Source organism: Elephas maximus, chromosome 10, assembly GCF_024166365.1.
Source record: "Elephas maximus indicus isolate mEleMax1 chromosome 10, mEleMax1 primary haplotype, whole genome shotgun sequence".
In the NCBI taxonomy this organism is placed as follows: Eukaryota; Metazoa; Chordata; class Mammalia; order Proboscidea; family Elephantidae; genus Elephas; species Elephas maximus.
This window is the reverse complement of record NC_064828.1, coordinates 117,719,103-117,732,695: the sequence shown is the minus strand read 5'-3', so window position 1 is coordinate 117,732,695 and position 13,593 is coordinate 117,719,103. Positions and strand designations below refer to the sequence as shown.

Genomic DNA, 13,593 nt, shown 5'->3' with positions numbered 1-13,593 from the left:
AGCATTTAAGCTTGTCAAATCTTTGAGAGAAAAGCCTTAAAATTAAATTCTCATGTTTAAATTATATAACTTTTATTTTAAAGGGTTATGTATTTTCAATCTGCTTTAATGAAAACTGAAAGTTTAAGATGATAAGTCATTTGTGTTAAAGGAAGGTGCCCTCATTGTAGGATTATGACAAAGAAGCATTTCCAGAATATATTCATTTACTCGACACGTTTACTGAGCGCCTACTAAACTGCCAGGCACTGTTCCAGCTCTGGGGAGACATGACAACTGACGCACAGGACAAGGCTCCTTTCCTCACGGCATTTACACTCTGATGGGGGAGGGGAGATAAACAAATGCATACACAGTCTGTCAGGTAATGGGAAACCCTGGTGGTGCGGTGGTTAAGAGTTCAGCTGCTAACCAAAAAGTCGGCAGTTCGAATCCACCAGGCACTTCCTGGAAACTCTATGGGGCAAAGCTCTACTCTGTCCTATAGGGTCACTATGAGTCGGTATCAACTCAACAGCAATGGCTTTGGAAACCCTGGTGGTATAGTGGTTAGGGCTACAGCTGCTAACCAAAAGGTCAGCAGTTTGAATCCATCAGGCGCTCCTCCTGTAGGGTCACTATGAGTTAGAATCGACTCAAAGGCAACAGGTTTGGGCTTTTTTGGTCAGATAATAAGTGCTATGGAGAAAAAGCTGGGAAAGAAATAGGGTGTGTATATATGTGTGTGTGCGCACGCGCACAGGCGCTTTGCTGACTCACAGGGAGTGAGCAGTGCAGTCAGTTATCTGGAAGAATAAGATTCTAGGCAGAGAGAACAGCAAGGAGGCCCTGTGGCTGGAAAAGTGTGAACCAGGGCAGAGCAGTGACAGGAAAGGCCAGGCCAGAGCATAGGAGAGGACATCATGAGGAGGGAGCCCAGAAGAGAGGGGAATGTGAAATGACTGGCCTCTAAAATGGTCGCTTTGGCTGCTATAGGACAGGGGGTGCTGGGCTTGGGAAAGGGCAGGGAGACCACTGGGAGACATTGTATCATCAAGGCAAGAATGACTGTGGCTGGAGTGGGAGTGGCACTGTGGTACAAAGGGGCTGGACGCAGGACACGGTCTGAAAGGAAAGCCGATAGAATTTGCTGACAGACACTGAGGTGTTAGCTTAAAAACCAAAACCAAACCTGCTGCTGTAGAGTCAATTCCAACTCACAATGACCCAATAGGTCAGAGTAGAACTGCCCCCATAACGTTTCCAAGGAGGGGCTGGTAAATTCAAACCACCGATTTTTTGGTTCACAGCTGAGCTCTTAGCCACTGTGCCACCAGGGCCCTAGGTGGTAGCTTCAAAAAAAAAAAACAAAAAGAACAAACCCAGCGCCGTCGAGTCGATTCCAACTCATAGCAACTGTATAGGACAGAGTAGACCTGCCCCATAGAGTTTCCGAGGAGCGTCTGGGGGATTCGAACTGCCGACCCTTTGGTTAGCAGCCGTAGCACTTAACCACTACGCCACCAGGGTTCCAGGTGGTAGCTTACCCAATGTTAATTCCCAGGGGAACAGAGGTGACGTTAAGGTATGTATCAGGACTGTCAATTGCTTATCAATTTAAAGTAATGAAACAACGCCTCTGACATCAATACAAAACACCCGTTGCTGTCAAGTCAATTTTGACTCATTGCAACCCTATATGTCAGAGTAGAACTGCCCCTTGGGTTTCCAAGGAGTGGCTGGTGGATCTGAACTGACGACCTTTTGGTTAAGCAGCTGAGCTCTTAACTACTGCACCACCAGAGTATTAATTTAGAAAATTTTGGTAAACAATGTTTTGGGGGAAGAAGCATGTCTACTTCACAGAGAGACGGCACACTTCCATCAGCTTAGTGATAATACTGAACTAAAATATTTTGATGCTTAAAAAGGCTTAGTTCAGAGCATAACAAATAGATATTTTTGAAGAAATAGCCACCCTGTATTGCACATGAATACTTCTTTCTTTTAAACTCTGAACAACTGAATTTTCAATAATGGATGGCATATTTTCATAAGATTGCATAATCTTTTCAAAGGCATTACATATTCTTAGTTTACACTATGTTAGTTTATATACTAGGACTTATGAAGTTAGATGTCATAGTAAAAAGTCAGCATTTTCTAAGTGAATGACCGTCTATCTGCAGAAGCATTCACGGTGTCAAACGTGGTTAATAAATGAAAACAACTGAAGATACGTGCGTGCTGTATCAAAAACCTCTGGCTCTTCAAAAAAATTGATGGATTAAACACACTAGCTGTTGTAGAATAACACAAAGTCCAAACCTGTCAATGTAATTTTTATTTTTTATAAGTTCAAATACGATATAAACCTCTTAAGGGAATAAACTTTGGAGGGAAAGTTTCTGAAACCATGAAGTCACATTTACGATCTCTAAGTCATAAATCAGGAATTCAACACAGGTCCCTCTTTTTTTTCCTTATTAAAAATGTATTAACACTCAGATTAAGCAGCAGAACTGAAAACCTCTAAAGGCTATTTGAGAAGAAAAAGAAAAAAAAAAAGGAAAAACTAGCTCTTTGTGCCCAGGCCACACTCTGGAGCCATGCAGTGTGACTGTGTTTAGTGGAAAGAACCCTGAGACTGGGCAGTTCGGGAAGCCCTTGGTCCTAGCTGGTTCAGGTCCTGCCCTAACTAGCTATGGAGTCCTTGGCACAGAACAAACTTTGTATGCTTTAGTTTCATCTATAAAAATTAGACAGCTGTCCCTGATCATTTTTAAGATTCCTCCCAATTCTAAAATTCTATGATTCTACCAAATCAAAGGGACCAGGCTGGGAGGAAGGGGTGGTCAACTTAATGAAACCACTATTGTTCACAATGACAAACGCATCATTAATAAAACCACCATCCTGAAAACCGACAGTGCTTTGTTGAGCCAATTAAAGTAAATGCCCCAAACAAAAATTCAGTGTGGTTCTAATGCTGAGCACTGCAGTGAGCCTGCCAGGTCTCATAGCCAATCAGGGACACTAGCTGGACGTGTCCATCTGTCCCAAAGCCCATCCTCTTTCTACTAAAACTGAATGCTTCTCAGATGTTTCTGTCTCACCCCTATAACCTGGATACCTAAAACAGCCGTGAACAGAAGCTGTGACAGACCCATCGGGAAAGGCGCTATGGTTCTGTGTACCAGGCGGCAGGGCTCCGGGCCTGGCAGTGTGACCAGGGGAAGACTTGAAGCCTCCATTTCTTCAAGGGTAAAATGCTGTTACTCCCGGCCATGCTCCAGCGCAGAGTCCCTGTGAAGCTCAAAGGCACTCAGGCCAGAGAAAGCACCTGTACACTGCAGAGGCCACACGAGTGAGGTCATAAAGTTACTCTGGGCTGCTGGCCCATAAGATGAGTAGAAAGTACTAGAACTCCACAGAGATCTATGGTTCTGCAGTTAACTCTCAGCACTCCCTACTGCCCCTCAAGTTTGAAAATTCCAACTAAATCCCCAAACCACACATTTAAAACATGAAACACACAAGTAATAAGGCATTAGGAGTATGAAGAAATCATGTCAGAGGTGCACCCCCTGTAACTTACTTTTCCCCATGACGGGTTTAGACTCTTTTATTTAATGGGTTAAATCATTATAATGAGGCTGTGGTTTAACTTTCTACCTCCAGGTTTTGCAAACTAGAGCAAAGGGCTAATGATAAAACTACTGTAATCAAAACTGTGACAGCCAGACCGGTAGCTACGACGTGGCTCCAGCTGTTTACCATTGCAAAAATTCCCTTCGGTTCTTGTTTGCTGAGTATCTGCTATGTACCTGGCACTGTGCTAGGGCAGGGACTACACAAAGTCGGGGGAGAAAGACTCTGGCCTCCAGCAGCTCCAAACTCACATGGTCCAACACTACAAGCCCAGCCCAACCTCACCCGCAACGCGAGAGTTTTTATAAAAGACAAGAGGCTATACAAATGCGATTCAGAAAATGTCTACATTTATACAACCTTGTGAGCAAGTAATTGTTGAAGTTGTTGTTGTTAGGTGCCACTGAGTAGATTCTGACTCATAGTGACCCCATGTGAGAGAGATGAGCTGCCCCATAAGGCTTTCTAGGCTGTAATCTTTACAGAAGGAGATTGCCAGGTCTTTCTCCAGCGGAGCTGGGGTAGATTTGAATTTGCTGAGTGGTTCAAAGTACCAACCTTCTGGTTAGCAGCTGAGCACTTAACTGCTGTACCACCAGGGATCCTTTGGCAAGTAATTACTAGTCCTTAATCTTTATTTTAAGGAACTTTTTAATCATATGCACTAATCCTAACCATCATTTCTGGCCCTGGGAGATATGGACATCAACGACATAACATGCGGTCTTACTTATTTCAAACAGGCTGATGTATTAATATATTTAGAAATCAGAGTAAATGGATATTATCAATTAATAATGAAAATCATGAAATACTTAATGGTGGCCCCCAGAAGTGCTGAGGAGCTTCACTTCCTGACTCCCAGGCTAGTGTATTATGACTCTGGATATTAAATGAAACTTAACCATCATCCATATGGGCAATCTCCTGGAAGGGAAGAAGGAAAAAGCCCCAACAGATGTACGTGTCCTTACCTCCACTTGCATATTCCATGATTAGGTAGAGGGTTTTTTCAGTTTCGATGACTTCAAATAACTTTACTAGGGGAGGGGGGAGAAACAAGGAGAAGAGATCACTGTCTGTATGCACACAGCCAGGCATATACAAACTGCACCTATGAAAAGCAATCTTAATAGCTGGGCCTTGAAAAAAAAACACTTTTAAGGAATTTTGTTACATATTACAACAACAGAAAAGATTTTATGAAAGCATGGGATTCCACAAAAATAAAGACTATTTCTGGGTGCTCAAACAGTACAACATCCCTGTGCACAGCCAAGCACACCTCCTCTGTTTCCCTGTCCTCCACTCGTCTGTCTGGGCCAGTCCCCCTCCCAGGAGCTCATCCTCCAAAATGCAGGCTGAGCCCTTGGGTCGTCATTCAACCCACAGGGGCCGTGGGGGTCTGCTCTGGTCCTGCGAGTGCAAGGCTGCTGCCTTTCAGTAGAGCTCTGAGGACAGACCACAAATTCTCAGAAAACACGGCTCCTTTGTGACTACTCTGAAGCCGAGATGGAAAGAGTAGAAGGGATTATACTGCAATTAACCAAAAAAAAAAAAAGAAAACCTTTTTAAAAAAGAATTAATTTTCAGTGAGTTGGTGGGACTTGCTATAGAAATCCCTCGTTGGACAGAGAAATAATATTTCCATTACTGCTAATTCATAAAACCATAACACATCAATTAGAAATACATACATTTTTAAATGAAATGAAAGTAAATCTCCAAAGCTACCAAGTTATCACTTTGCATACTACTTTACTCGGATAATACATAAAGTTACACTTAACAAAAAAATAAAAATTGGGGCAAATGCCAGCCTTTTATTTTGCAGGCTATGTTTTGATGCTTTAAATGCAGTATTACCCATTACTGTTGAGTCAATTTCGACTTATAGCGACCCTACACGACAGAGCAGAATTGCCCCATAGGGTTTCAAGGCTATAGTCTTTACAGAAGCAGATTGCCAGGTCTTTTCTACCACGGAGCTGCTGCTGCGTTTGAATCGCTGACCTTCTGGTTAGCAGCGAGCGCTTAACCACTGTGCCACCAGGGTTCCTTCAGTGCAGTATTAGACAGAGTGCCTATCACATAGGTGTTCATCAATAAATATGTCTGTCAAACGGAGGACTAAAACTCTGATATATTCAGATTGTCAAGAAAAACTAAAGAAAGCTAAGGCATATGTGCTGGTAAACAATTAACACATAAATAAAACCCTTCTAAAATTCAACGTGAATACTAGCTCTTCTGGGAAAACTACTTTAATATAATAGGAATTTTAAAGATTTGAATCCATTATCAAAGATAAGTCATTTAGTAGTAAGCAGAGAACTCCGAAAAGAATTGGGGCACAACTCAGGTAATTAAGAGTCGCAATCGACTCGACGGCAATGGGTTTTTAATAAACATACCATATTCCACTCAGTCTAAGACATATACTTTTTCACATTTTAACTAACATCCCTGATAGCAGGATGATAGCTTCTCATAATTAACAGGTAGTGATTTTCTTTCTTAAACCAGTTGCTGTCGAGTTGACTCTGAGCTCGACTCAGGGTGACCCCACGTGTGTCAGAGAAGTGTACTCCCCAGGGTTTTCAACGGCTGATTTTTCAGAAGTAGATCACCAGCCTTTCTTCAGAGGCGTCTCTGGGGGGACTCGAACCCCAACCTTTCGGTTCGCAGCTGAGCGCTTAACTTTCTGCACCACCCAGGGACTCCTCTTCTTCCTTAATGCTATGTAACACAGTGCCTTTTACAATGATGGGGGCTTGGATCTGATAAGAAAGGGTACGAGCCTTTTGTATAAATATACAAACAAAATAAGAAGCTCTATATAAACGCCTTCTCCCTCCTGTGGTTCCGAGGTCGTTAACGCTAGCTTCTGTTCTTGTGCCCCCAAAATTCCTGGTGATGTCTTAACATTAAATATCACCGCTACCACTTCCTACAGTAGATTTTGATGGTAAACTTACACACTTGGCTGTGTAAAGAGCGATTTCACTCGAAGTAACATTTTTAGATTGTAGGAGTTATCAATGTATAATAGTAAGACTTCTATTATGATACACATAGGATCAAAGCTTTCACTGAGATGTACACACAGTGCGGTCAGTGCTGAGTAACACGCACACCTTCATCTTGTTTCCACAGTTATGACGCAGCAGAACCACGGCCCTCCCTCATCTTCAAGCTTCCTCGTAGCACCTAGCACAGAGCTGTGCGCGCAGAGGGCAGGTAAAACAGATGTGTGCTTTAGAAAACGATTCATACCAAAATGCCTTTAGACAGCAAGTACCCCTTACGTATTCAAATATGATTCACTGTACAAGTGTTTGCTTAGTTAGGTACACAGTCACACCAAGAAGTGCTGTACCTTTGAAAATCTTAACTCCGGGACTTACTACAATTTCCTTCTATCTACTAGCTAAATACAATTTAATTATGACAGTTTCTAATACTGTATTTTTATGCAAATAACGTACATCTACGTTTGCCAACTGCCCCCTCACCGTGCAAGGTATTTTCATAATTAAAATTAATTTCAAATATTATTTTTTTAATTAGCATAGCAGCACTTATGAAAATACCTCCTGGGAGGAAGGAGTGGTTGGCAAACAGATGTAGAAGGTGTGTGTTATTTGTGTAAAATGCAGTATATTAAAAAATTAGAACATTATCGTTAATCTGATTATAGATGTTTCTACTGTATTAAAGCTTTAAATTCAAGTACCTAACAACTAAACTTTCACCCTGTCTTCAGAAATTCCAAAAACCTAACATAAATGATCAAGATCTTGTGTATATGTTTTATTAAAAGTGCACCTGGGCTGGGAGGAGGGAAGAAATCTCCTGTCACTCCTAGAATACATGTTCAGTTTTATGACACACTTTCAAGGATGCATTAAGACCCAAAAGTATATAAGAAAGCAGAAAGTACCTATGTTTGGATGGTTTAAAATCTTCATTATTCTTACTTCTCTGAAGAGCTAAAAAAAAGCACACACAATCCCCCCAACACAAGTTATTAAACATTACATTCCACTGTTGCAATATAAAGTTAAATTTCTCTTAGATAACTGATTCATTGCAAATGGTTAGTAGTCCATATCTAAGACTAACACGAAAGTCTGGGCTAACTCTAAAATAGCTTATAACCTATTATTAAATGGTATTAACAAATGCTTCAATTTTAAGTTATGAAAAATGGCCAAGGTCCCATCAAGGGGGATGATAGCACAATCTCAATTTTATTTTGCTGTCTTGAAGAAGTAAGATCAGACTTAGGCAAGAATTGCTTGTGATTAAACAGCCTGGTTTGATAAGGCTTCTACTCAGGGGTTCGGTGAGTCAAAACTTGTATGGTCCCAATCAACTACACCATGAGCACATTAGATTGATAATTCCAAACATCTCTTTCAGAAGACTGTGAACAAACCACCCTTGGGAGACCCTTACTGAAGGAGGCAGGTGATCTGGCAGGAGGTTGTGGGAGATTGTTACATCAACGGCCCTCAGCGAATCATCATGGCAGTGGAGGACTCAGTTATGTGACTGGCTTTGGCCAACACCATGTTAACAAATGCGCAGCAAGAAGAGGATGGATAAAATGCTTGGGCGCTGGGGCTTCCTGTCTTGACAGAATGTTGCCACTAAGTGAAGAAGCCGGTCTAGCCTCTTGAAACCACAGGCAGAAAGAGAGGCCCCAATGTCCCAGCAAGTACATCGCCCACCTCCGCAACCTGCCAGCTGGGTGCTGAGGTAAGACCAGCCACTGCCCAGCCACTCCACAGAATAAGGATAAACAAATATTCACTGTACAAACAAGTGCTGTGAATTCTGAGGAGGGCCAGATTATAATGGCCTGGGTTCACATAAGCACATACCAGAAAATTGCAGTTTTTGAGGCTATCTCACTCAACCCTCTTGCAAATAAGAGAGAGGAAAAGATCCTCCAATGTCTTGCCACCTTTCTCTGATGAATCTGGCCGGAATGTGGTCTCCCAACACCCAGGACTCTACAACCATAGGAAGCAAGGGCTGGGACGAGCCTTATGAGATGACGAGAAGTTGGTTATGTTGGAAGGAGGGTGGTGAGAGATTCCAGGGCTCTCCTGCACTTGGCTCTGTGCACCGTGTCTGATCTGGAACTGGACTGCATCTAACGTTTGCGAGCCTGGGGAAACGGACACAGCAGGGTCTGACTGACAATCTGAACTGGACCCGCATCTAACGTTTGCGAGCCTGGGGAAACGGACATGGCAGGGCCTGACTGACAATCTGAATCAGAGCTTACAAAACATGATCTTCCCTGCTTAGAATTCGGACTCATCTTCTGAGACAGGAGCACTACACCTCCAACATCAATGCCTGCTGCTGTGACTGTGGTCATTCCCATATTTTATGTTCAGAGATGATGCAAGACAGCCACCCACATCCCTGACAACCATTAACACTTGAGTTACTTCTTAGCTTCTCTCTGTCAAGGTAAACCTTCACATGTAAATTGTTTTCCAATCATTACAGTTGAATCTCTAGGTATAATATCAATCTACAATTACTTCCAGAACTGCTAAGCTAGAGGAGCTTCATGTTGGATGCAATACCGATACAGCTGAGAACACTGCACTTAGAACAATGCCCTGACCTCAGCCACAGCAGCCCTGCTTCCCCTCTGCCTCCACTCCAGCCACTCTCCTCCTTTTAGTTACTAGGAACTAGGACATACTCGGCTCTTTCCTTCCTTAGTCTTCAGTCCTTTTTATCCGTCAAGTCTCAGGCAGATTCTCTGAAAATCTTAACAAAGTAGATCTCCTTTGTTTTACATCATAGCTGTCTGTTCATGTCTTTCCTAGGCATCTTTCGAGGTGTGATGATACATTTTCATGTGCTGGTTTACTGTACACCTGAAACCCAGTCTGGTACACAATCTGACTGATAATTTGGTAGGGCAATGAATTCTAGGTTAGAAATAATTTTCTCTCAGAATTTCAAAAGCTTTGGTCCATTTTCTTCTAGCTTCCAGTATTGCTGATAAGTACCATGTCATTCTGTTACAATCCTTTGTGACCCACTTCTTCTTCCTTCTCCTTAACTCTGATGGATTTACATTTTAATGTACCACAGATTAAATATCTATGGTACATTAGCATTCAGTTCAGACATATTGTAGGGCTTCAGACATTCAGTATACTGGGCATTTGCTGAGACTTTCCATCTGGGAGTTCCTGTCCTAGAGTTCTGGGAAATTACCTTGTTAGTCTTTGATAACTTTCGTTCCTGTCCTCATTCTCTTTACAACTTCCCTTTATCATAAACTGGATCTCCTAGATAGGTCCTCCCATCTTTATATCTCAATTTTCATCCCTTTGAACTTTAGTACTGCTTTCTAAGAGATTTCCTTGACTTTATTTTCCAATCCGTTCAGTGAATTTCTAATACTATAATCTACTCCTGCTCCTTTTCCAATGCATTTTGTTCTTCTTTCATGAATATAATTGTCTTTCTCTCTGATTAAATCTTTGAAAACATCAATCATAATTTTTTTCAAAGTATGTTGTTTTCCAGTTTTTCTTCCTTGCTCCCTTCTCCACTCCTCCCTGCACCCCCTTTATTTTTGTCTCTTATTATCTTCAGATATCTCAAGATTTTTGGCTGTCCTTTCCTACTTAAAACAGTAGACTGAATGCTACGCATGTGACAGGCTGGACCACAGGATGAATGGGCAGAGATTAAGTAATTAATCTGAAAGACACCCAAATGTCTGTATCTAGAAAAGTTCATTTAAGTTAATCAACCTTCCCAGAGAACAATCCTCTAATCTCCTTTGAAGACAATATAAAAATACAGCTAAAAAGCAAAAAGCCAAACCTGTTGCCGTGGAGTCGATTCTGACTCATAGTGACCCTACAGGAAAGAGGAGAACCGCCCCACATGGTTTCCGAGGAGTGCCTGGTGGGTTCGAACTGCTGACTTTTTAGTTAGCAGCCACCTGGGTTTCCAAAAATATGAGGTATTAAGTCAACCAAACTAACCAAGACACTCTGAAGAACAAAAGAACAAGTTTGCGTGCGTGCATGTGTGTAGACTTGGCACTGCGGATCAGTGCGGAAAGGAGAGGCTAGGAACAAGTGATTGCACACATGAAAACCCATGAAACTGGACCCCTACCTCACAACACACTCAGTTGCCAGGTGGATTAAAGATGATAAAAACTACAAAAAAAATATAAGACAATCACCTACATGACCCCGGTTACGAAAGAATTTCCTAAAGAAGACACAAAAAGTCTGAACCTGGTAAGACTGATAAATTCAACTGCATTAAAACTAAGAACCTCTATTATTCAGCAAAGGACAACATCAAGAGAGTAAAAAGACATACCACCAACTGGAAGAAGATACCTGCAACACATATAGAATCCAGAATTTACAATGAGTCTCTAAAATGATTAACAACAACAACAAAAAAAAAACCACCAGAAATGGAACAAAAGACTTGAGCAGGAACTTCAAAGAAACAATAAAACATGAAAAGATATGCTGCCTCATCAGTAATCAGGGAATGTAAATTAAGACCACAATGAGATATTTTTCTATCTACCAGATTGGCAAGAATTGCAAAATCAAGTTTTGATAAGGATGGTACATTACATGCACTCTTTCTTATAGGCTACTGATGGAAATGTAAATTAGGACAACTGTCTCGGAAGCAATTTGGCCTCTAACGAATTTGAGGATGTATATACACCTGTGAACCAGGCATTCCACTACTGGGTATGTGTCCTTAAGAAACCCTTGCACGCATGCATCAGGAGACACACAGGACAATTCATAACAGCAACACTCATCATACAAATAGCTAAAGCAACCCAAACGTCTCTGAAGAATGAATAAGTTGTGGCATATTCATACAATGGAATACCATATATTCTGAAAAGGAACATAGTAGTTACCGTGAATTACAGCTAAACATATCAACGTGGAACACAATTTGGGCAAAAGAAACCATGTTACAGAAGAATACATACAATATGATTCCATTTATATAACATTTAAAAACTTTACGCTGTACTGATAGGTATCCACATGTGGAAAAATTATAAAGACATTTAAGAAAAAAATAAACAGAATTCTTGTTAGTGGTTGCTTGGTAGGCGGGAAGCGAAGGATCAGATTGGGGAAGGACACAATACGTGAGACTACATCGATACAGGATATATATGATACGAAGGTATTGACGATGATCTATCTCTCGAACCAAACGGTACACAGGTGTTCATGCCACACAGGTATTCACACTGTAACTATGTAAAGGACGGCACTAGGTTTTTGGTTATGTAAAGGATGGCCCTGCTGGTATTTGATATACCAGAGGCAAAATTTCCAGTATCACAGCAACACACAAGCCACCACAGTACAACAAACTGATAGACGCGTGGTGGAAATTATAATCAGTATTTAATAAAAATTAAAACTGAATTTTAAAAAATTGCTTAGGTTTAGCTGATTAATAAAAACTAAGCTGTTTTTAAAATATTTAAATAGGAGTAGCAGCAATTTGGATTTTTATAATCAAATATTTCAAAGGCAAATTAAGAAATCCTCCCCCCGCCCCAAAACCCAAGATTCTGGTGGTCAGCATTTCTAAGATCAGGGCAATACCAAGAAATGTAAATTTAGTGTTAAAAATAATAAATTTGGTACCCCCAAAAAATGAATTCCAGAGATGTCACTGGGTGTCTACTACCTGCACGGCAAACTCGAGTATGCTCCTTTGCAGTCCCTCCCAGATGGAAGGTGATGAGACTGAGTTCTTCCAAGAGGACAGATGTGAGGAAAGCTATGTGAGGTTATGGATTTAGGTTCGAATGCGGGTTTAGTCACTTACTCCCCAGATGGCTGAGTAAGCTACGAAATCTCAGAGAGCTTCAGCATCCATAAAATATCGATTAAAAGACAGCTGCTCCACAGGGCTGCTCTGAAAACTACATACAATGATGTAGGTAAAGTGTGCACGCCTATTTAGAATCTGACCTCTGGAGCTACTACCTGGTTCTGCCTAGCTCCAGCATTCATTGAGTGAGTGATTCTAAGAAATGACCTGTCCTCCCTGTCCCTCTGTTACACTACGACTGAATGAGACATGACAGGTGGAGTGTCTGGAACAGTACCGGGTGCACGACAAGCACTGGACATGCGACTGTGATTCTGGCTGTTGTTGTTACTATGATTCTCTCCCAAATGTCTAATTTGTACCCAATTCTTGACTTTCCACAAACGGGTCCATGCTCTGCTTTATGTTTAGGCCATTTAAGATATTTGGGCCTTTGCTACTTTTCTAAAATATTATAACAAATCATTGGAACAATTAAAAATAAATTCTAATGTTCTCATTTAAAATTCACCATCTACTTTAAATAACAAGCTACATTATTTCCTGCCAAAATAAAAGTAAGTCTGGCAGTAAATAAAGTTTCCTATAAAAAGCAGCAACATTGAAGCTATATTTTCTTCTCTTTATCTTTTGAAACCTAAAAATAAGTAAATACCTATTTTTATTCTCAATAATCTAAATATGTATGGTCAAGACGGGCCTGTCTTAGATTTCATTTGCTGCTCCTGTTTGTATTCCTGGAGCAGATTCAGTACACTTATCTGAATGCAGGTCTAGAGTGTAAATCACAGGACTCTAATTCCCACTTTTGCTAATGGCCTGAATCGTTAGTCTGCTAAAAAATCAATACAAGACAAGGAGGTGAAAGAGGAATAAGAAAGAAAAAAGTGAGCAGAGGTGTTCAGGGAAAAAAAGAATCTCAAATGTCTTGTATGTCGCCCAATGAGAAGGAAAAAGTCTTTGTTGTTGTGTGGCGTCAAATCGATTCCGACTCCTAGCAACCCTACAGGGCAGGGGAGAACTGCTCCAAAGGGTTTCCTAGGCTGTGACCTTTACAGGAAGAGA

At 41.2% G+C, this 13,593-nt stretch overlaps 1 protein-coding gene across 10 annotated transcripts in view; it reads right to left on the bottom strand.

Annotated features, from left to right (window-relative positions):
- The window catches only part of MARK3 (microtubule affinity regulating kinase 3), a 97,554-nt gene that overhangs the window by 35,904 nt on the left and 48,057 nt on the right, over window positions 1-13,593 (bottom strand). For 7 of the 10 annotated variants that reach the window (XM_049899565.1, XM_049899567.1, XM_049899566.1 and 4 more), the window contains exons 4-5: window positions 7,574-7,622; window positions 4,605-4,670 (exon numbers count right to left, since the gene is read on the bottom strand). In XM_049899565.1, the coding sequence (XP_049755522.1) occupies window positions 4,605-4,670; window positions 7,574-7,622 (115 nt within the window). The other 3 variants (XM_049899574.1, XM_049899573.1, XM_049899572.1) reach the window with 3 other exon arrangements.